Source organism: Cryptomeria japonica, chromosome 9, assembly GCF_030272615.1.
Source record: "Cryptomeria japonica chromosome 9, Sugi_1.0, whole genome shotgun sequence".
Classification (NCBI taxonomy): Eukaryota; Viridiplantae; Streptophyta; class Pinopsida; order Cupressales; family Cupressaceae; genus Cryptomeria; species Cryptomeria japonica.
The window spans coordinates 187837419-187844033 of NC_081413.1; the positions used below are offsets into that span (position 1 = coordinate 187837419).

At 35.4% G+C, this 6615-nt stretch overlaps 1 protein-coding gene across 1 annotated transcript; it reads left to right on the plus strand.

The window, feature by feature from the left end:
• Positions 1 to 1529: 1529 nt before the first annotated feature.
• Positions 1530 to 2549, plus strand: LOC131038317 (large ribosomal subunit protein eL31). The gene is made up of 2 exons (XM_057970692.2): positions 1530 to 1807; positions 1998 to 2549. The coding sequence occupies exons 1-2, from the start codon at positions 1725 to 1727 to the stop codon at positions 2275 to 2277; spliced, it is 363 nt and encodes a 120-aa protein (XP_057826675.2). The 5' UTR covers positions 1530 to 1724; the 3' UTR covers positions 2278 to 2549.
• The last annotated feature ends 4066 nt before the right edge of the window (positions 2550 to 6615 follow it).

A 6615-nucleotide genomic window follows, 5' to 3' on the forward strand; every position in this document is an offset into this window, starting at 1 on the left:
TGTGAACCAATCGTGGTATCGGGTATGGGGTCCAGTTGCAGGGAGGGAGGGACCTCCCCAGAGGGGGCGGTCATTCAAGGGGAACAGATTCAAACGGAAGGAAGGTGGGAGAGTTACATAGCACAAGGCAGGAAAACTTCCAATGTTGAATGCAATCATTACTAATGTTGATTTGGATAGGTGAAATGTTTGTAGCTTACCATATAGAAAAAAATTGCAAGAGGGTGTTATCCAACATTGATTAGTGTGTTTAATGTTTATTTATTGCAAGGTCAACTATTTTATCACTATTAATCTTTGTCATTTGTATCTCTTAAGATGACATGATCCTTCATTGTTAATACATCACAAGGCTTGCCATTATACCAAATGATAGTCAAACATTAAAATCATTTATCTATACAATTATACTTTTACTACAATACCAAGAATTAGGTCCTAAAATAGTGTCTGCATCTTTTTACATTTCCTTCTAGTGATATAAAAAATATACATTATAGTATTTAAAAAAATTAAAAGTAGGAGGGAGAATAGTTTAGTGTTCAATCATCATTAAATACTTTTTTATAATTCTAGTGAAATTTTTCTTGCCATGCCAATTATATACCAAATTTTGAACTCCTCTCTTGCCTTTCACATAGAGGCATCATTATTCCTTCCTTTCCTACACAAAAAAATATCAACGACAACCATGCAGGGTTTAATGAAAGACACTAGGTCAAGGAAAAATTACATTTTTTTATAAATTTAGTGTAAAATGTCAACTTTGTAGAGGCATGGTTTTAGGACATATGCATAACATGGTCCACAAAAGATCTCGACAACCATGTAGGATTTAAAGAAAGACAATGACTCAAGGAAACCTTACGTTCTTGTGAATTTTAGTGTAAAATGTCAACTTTATAATGAAATTGTTCTAGTATATAGGAAATGTTAGGAGTCTATACATTTAAGTTGGAGAGGTTTTAATAGTTGAATGAAATTATCCATCATGTTAATGGACATATGGGATGTTTGTAGCTATCATAGAGCAAAAATTACAAGAAGACACTACTCAATATTGACAATGCAATTAATGTTTCTAGGGGATGTTTGTAGCTTTCATAGAGCAAAAATTACAAGAAGATGCTACTCAATATTGACAATGCAATTAACGTTTTTGTGCCACAAGGTCAACTATGTATCATTGATTATCTTTGTCATTTCTAGTAATTATAAATAAGTTTTTTTCAAATGACATAAATCTTGATTACTAATAAATCAAAAGACCTAAAATTATAATAATTTTTAATTGACATTAAAACTATTTGTATATAAGATTATATTTTTATTACAATATAAAAAATTAAATCCTTCAATATCCTTCACATTTTTTCTATATTTCCATGCATAATTTCTAAACACTTTTATTTTCATTTCCATAAATCATTAATTTGATTTCTTCAATCCATCAATGTGCTCATTTTGCATGGGGTGCACATAATTATTCTTTAAATTTTAATTATTACCCCCTTTGGTAAGTCATGAACTTCCTCTTTGCATAGACGGACCTCAAACCATATTCACATACGGTTGATTAAAACTTTTAGGGTTTTGCAATATTATAGACCTAGGGTTTTAACTGGACGGTTTTATTTAGCCCAGAGTTTCTCCTCTGAAATTCTCTTTAGGTGCGTTAGGGTTTCTGGGGCAGGGCAGATCGCAGGTATTTTTCGAAGATCACAATGGTTGAGAAAGGCAAGAGCCGCAGAGAAGAGGTCGTGACCAGAGAGTACACCATTAATCTACACAAGCGTCTTCATGGCTGGTACTTTTTTTTCAACCCCCACTAAAAGGCCAAATAATCTTGCTTGGATCCGGTTAGAGTAGCAAATTTTTTATAAATCTAAATTGCCCATCGACAAAATGAAAATATATGGAGCGACTTTTGTGATTTTCCTTTTCTTCTCTCGATTTAGGGTTTTTCGTTCTTGCGTTTATTAGATCTTTGTTTGCAGTACTTTTAAGAAAATGGCCCCAAAGGCCGTTAAGGAAATCAAGAAGTTTGCCCAGAAGGCTATGGGAACAACTGATGTGAGAGTTGATGTGAAGTTGAACAAGGCCGTGTGGAGCAGGGGTATTAGGAGCGTACCGAGGAGAGTTAGGGTTCGAATCTCCAGGAAGCGCAATCCTGAAGAGGATGCCAAGGAGGAGTTGTATTCGCTTGTTACTGTAGCGGAGGTGCCTCCAGAGGGACTGAGGGGTTTGGGGACTAAAGTTATTGAGGAGGAGGACTGATCTTTGTATAACACGAGATATTATAATGTTTTGGGAAAGTTTGTTTTTCCAGTTCTATAGGAGTATTTAATATCTTGGAATATTGAGTTTTGTAGGATTTTTTACTCTTAGATGATTTTGTCGGAGCTTAACTAGCTCTCGCTTTGGATTATAGCGATTTGAATGGATTATTTGTTGAACTTGATGTCGTGAGTCTGAATGATGAATGACATATTGAAATCTATGTACTCTTTCTGGAAACGTTAGACTTCAAGGCTTTCTACTTACCGAGACATTTGTTCTGTACTTTATATCATGCATTCTGATTCCTGTTACATATTAGAGAACCTGTATATACGAGTAGTAAATTTGTCGATTTACGAACATAATGGTTAGGAATATGTTTTTTCAGTGAATGTATCTATCTATCCTGCTAATTTAATGATAGTCTACAATGCACAATTTAGTTTTAGCTTTTTAATACCTGTTATAGTCTTGTGCTAATGGGGAAATATTAAACAGTAAAATGAAGTAGTAGCACGACCATTCCTCATGATCAGACGTAACAAGATTCCAGGTCATGAAATCTATTAACTCCAATTGTAGTCCAAAAATTGACATTCATTCGTGTTGCCTTCCAAAGTTGGAATTTGAAAATGCCGTCCATATATCTAATAATTGTCATTTGCAATCCATTTATCCAACAATTGTCATTTGCCATCCATTAATCTAGTAGTGGTCTTCTTTGTCATTTGCTGATCAAACATAGTAAGCATTTTCATTTCCATCTCTGGCCACCTAACTGCTTGTTAAAGGTCCTCCATGCAAGTTCATGAAGCTTGGTAAACAAGCTGAGTGCTAGAATCCTTTACTATTTTTAATCCCTTCCTATAAGGTGGGGAACTAATGTTTTCAGCTGATCAAACACCAATCAGTTGTTTTTGTAAACTGTGTTCCGATATTTTTTTTTGATATGCTAAAGCTAGAGATTTTTCTATTGTTTTATATTTGGCGTTAAACAGAAGCAGATATTTTCCTAGTGGCTTCTGGCTTTTTTCCGTGGAAAGTAGAGAATTTCTATTTAAAAAATAAGAAATATGGTATGTCTTCATCAAAACCGTGCAATGAAATAGATTTGCACCAAACGCTATATACCGTCGCCCTCTTTTAGACAGCTAGTTGCATCAAACACTAGACACCATTGCCCTCTTACTTTAGACAGCTAGTTGGATGTGGCATTCTGTAGAACAGTTCATATGTCTTTTCTATGCTAACACATTTTCCCTACATGCCTATGAACAAATGCAAGACAACCTTATTAGAGAACTACATTTCTCCATGTTCCACAGTGCTTGTTCCATTCAATATGTTACTGTTTATTCCCCTGCTATCTTCACTGCAGGTTATTACACTACTCTATATGCATTGAGCTCTGTCTCTAGAGTTTGTGGATATGGATTCAACTCAAACTTGGTGAGGTAAAATTGCATATGCAATGATGTTTGCCCCTGCTTTCGCTTCTGCATTTTCATCACCTGGATCCTGATCTGGAAATGAAACCCGACGAAGGAAATCATTCTACTGACAAAAAAGAAGCCTGGCCCATGTTTAATGGCTTTGATGCCACCCATATGATGTGCTCTGCCATCTTATCATGATAGTAAGGCTCAGTTAAAAATAAATTAATGTTTGCTTGATATTGCCTAACATTACCTTTTATCGGCAGATGAATTTTTTATTCGGATTTTGCACTACATAAGGGTTTCTGTGTTAAATTTTTAATAAAAAGAAGCAAAATGAAGATTGTGGATATAGCTTTCCCTTTTTTAGATAAAAACAATTATGGTTCTACTACTTTGCAACTGGTACGACTTTGTCAAATGGCAAGTAGAGACACATTCTTCAACAGTAACAGAGAATGATTGTCGGACCCCTTATATGCTATTCTTCCTTTTACATAACCCCTGGCTATGCATTGCACTGATTATTCTTCATATTCTGTCTTGGGAGGCTGTTTAATGATCTCCATCAACCTGTCTATCTATATGGGGAGAACTTTCTAGGCTCTGTCCTCAAAATTCAAATGACACATTTGCATTTGTCAAACAGCTCACGTGCTTGTATGTGCTTCCTTATTTTGCATACATATGTACCGTATATATATGTGTGAACCCCTCTCTCTGTTTACACATTTACACAAGTCTTTAAACTTTTTGTTCCCAAAAAGCCAAAACACCTAGTGTTCCGTGTTCATTGACTAAGCACTGGTATTGGTAGTGGGTAATAGGACAATAACAAGGTAAGTCAGGTCACTTTAAACTAAGCATTAACCAGGATCTAATTACCCACAGCTGTGCTGCTTTTCTCTGAACACAAACCATTTCAAAATACTACAACAAAAGTCAAAGAGCGTTGCATCTGCTGATCAGGTTGATAACGAAAGTTAAGTTTCAGACTTACATTTAAATTTATTTAGAGATCCCTTAGGTTTAGATTCTTGCCTTATTCGCATTTCATTGGTTTAGTATGTCAATGGAAGGAAGCATGTTGTCCTTTCTTTTGATATTGCTGGCTCTAAATACCATCCTTTGATAGATAATTCATATCCACTTGGGCGGGAGGGGGGACCTGGATCTTGTTGTGCCCATATAGAAGTCTCCCCATCCAATAAAAAATACAACATGGAGAGCAAACTGCACCTTGTGATAATGATGTTAAGTGCCTTTCCTTTTTATGTAGCAATGGAATTTTATTGTATTTGATATGGTTTTTACCTTTCTCCATTAGGCGTGATAAGAGTTGGCATTAATAAGTACTTCCATTTCCCTTCAAATGCCTACACAACATGCACTTGAAACAGAAAGAAAGCCCAGTTACCTTGTCACTAGTTAAAAGAGATCGCTGTGGAGGCATTGTAGATACCAATTAAAGAAACAGACACTTCTCATTATTCCCCATGAACCATTTTAGCATCTGTGCACCAACCGTCAAGAGGCTGGTTCTTTGTTTTTTTCATCAGTCTCGAAGTCTCCACAAATTATACAAAACAATGATACAGCCCCAAACCCAATAGATACTGTCTTTGTTATTCCAAATTCAGAAGACAAGACCACATTCTACTCTGAATGCAAATGCAATAGGCAAGACCATATTCTGTCCTTCCTCCTCTTGTTTTAAAAGCCTCAAAGCTAAACAGTGTGCTGATGATCATGTCAAACATATGTGTTCCTGTAATATGTAAAATCTTATATTGCTCTCCCATATGTTACAAGTTAATGCAATTGTGATAGAAGTGATCCCCTTCTATTGTCTAGAACAGAGGTTTGTTCTAAAAGCCTCAAAGCTAAACAGTGTGCTGATGATCATGTCAAACGTATGTGCTCCTGTAGTATGTAAAATCTTATATTGCTCTCCCATATGTTAAAGTTAATGCAATTGTGATAGAAGTGATCCCCTTCTATTGTCTAGAACAGAGGTCTAATGTGCATGAAAGGTTTAAGGATATTGTACTCCACATTTTTATCATTTGTCTTTTCATGGTCAAAACATGTATACTGATGCCTTCAATTTGTGCTTTCGAAACTATATCGATTTCACAATCAAACTGGTTTTTGAAGTTTAGGGAGTAAAGGATGTGGTTATGCTTAAAATTAGCTCCACATCATTTGATAAAGCACCTAGTAACTTTAATTTCTCACTTTCATGAAAGAGCTGGACAAAAGCTAGCATATTAAGCAGTAAATTTAACCTCAGTAGGTGTTGTATTTGTGGAAAATTTGAATAAAGAAGCCTACCAATGGCTTAGCCCCCACCTCATTTGGTAAAGCACCTAGCACAAATCTGTATTTAAAAGGCAGTTGATTTAAAATTCAAAGCTTGGTGGTCGATATCTATGGTTGTCAGTTGAAACTTTTTAAGCATTTTGAACCCAAAATGTTATACCCCTTCTGTACAATCTTATATTGCTCTGCCATAATTATAGGGTACTGCAATTGTCAAAGGAGAGATTCCCTTCTATTATTTGCAACAGGGGGTCGTACTGACAAGAGTTTCTGTGCGTTATTATCAATTTTTCAGTCCTCGTCTATCTTAAGATGGAAACTTACGTTTTTTTATTAATCTTTGGTTTAAATTTGCATTAGAACTTATGCTGCAAAATTTAAGCGAATATTTTCCATTCATAGTAGAGTGGGGTATTCTTCAATTCACAGACCAACAAAGCAAGCGAATATTTTCCATTCATAGTCAGTCTTTGCAGGTACAATATTTTCCCTCATCTTCTCAACAGTTTTGTAGATTGTCCCAAATCTCAGATGCAATTGCAATTATGCTACAGCTTGTTACTATACATTACCAAAT

Coding starts and splice junctions, on each gene's coding strand:
- LOC131038317 (XM_057970692.2), top strand. CDS start 1,725: ATGGTTGAGAAAGGCAAGAGCCGCAGAGAAGAGGTCGTGACCAGAGAG. Junction 1,808..1,997: donor CACAAGCGTCTTCATGGCTG/GTACTTTTTTTT, acceptor CTTTGTTTGCAG/TACTTTTAAGAAAATGGCCC.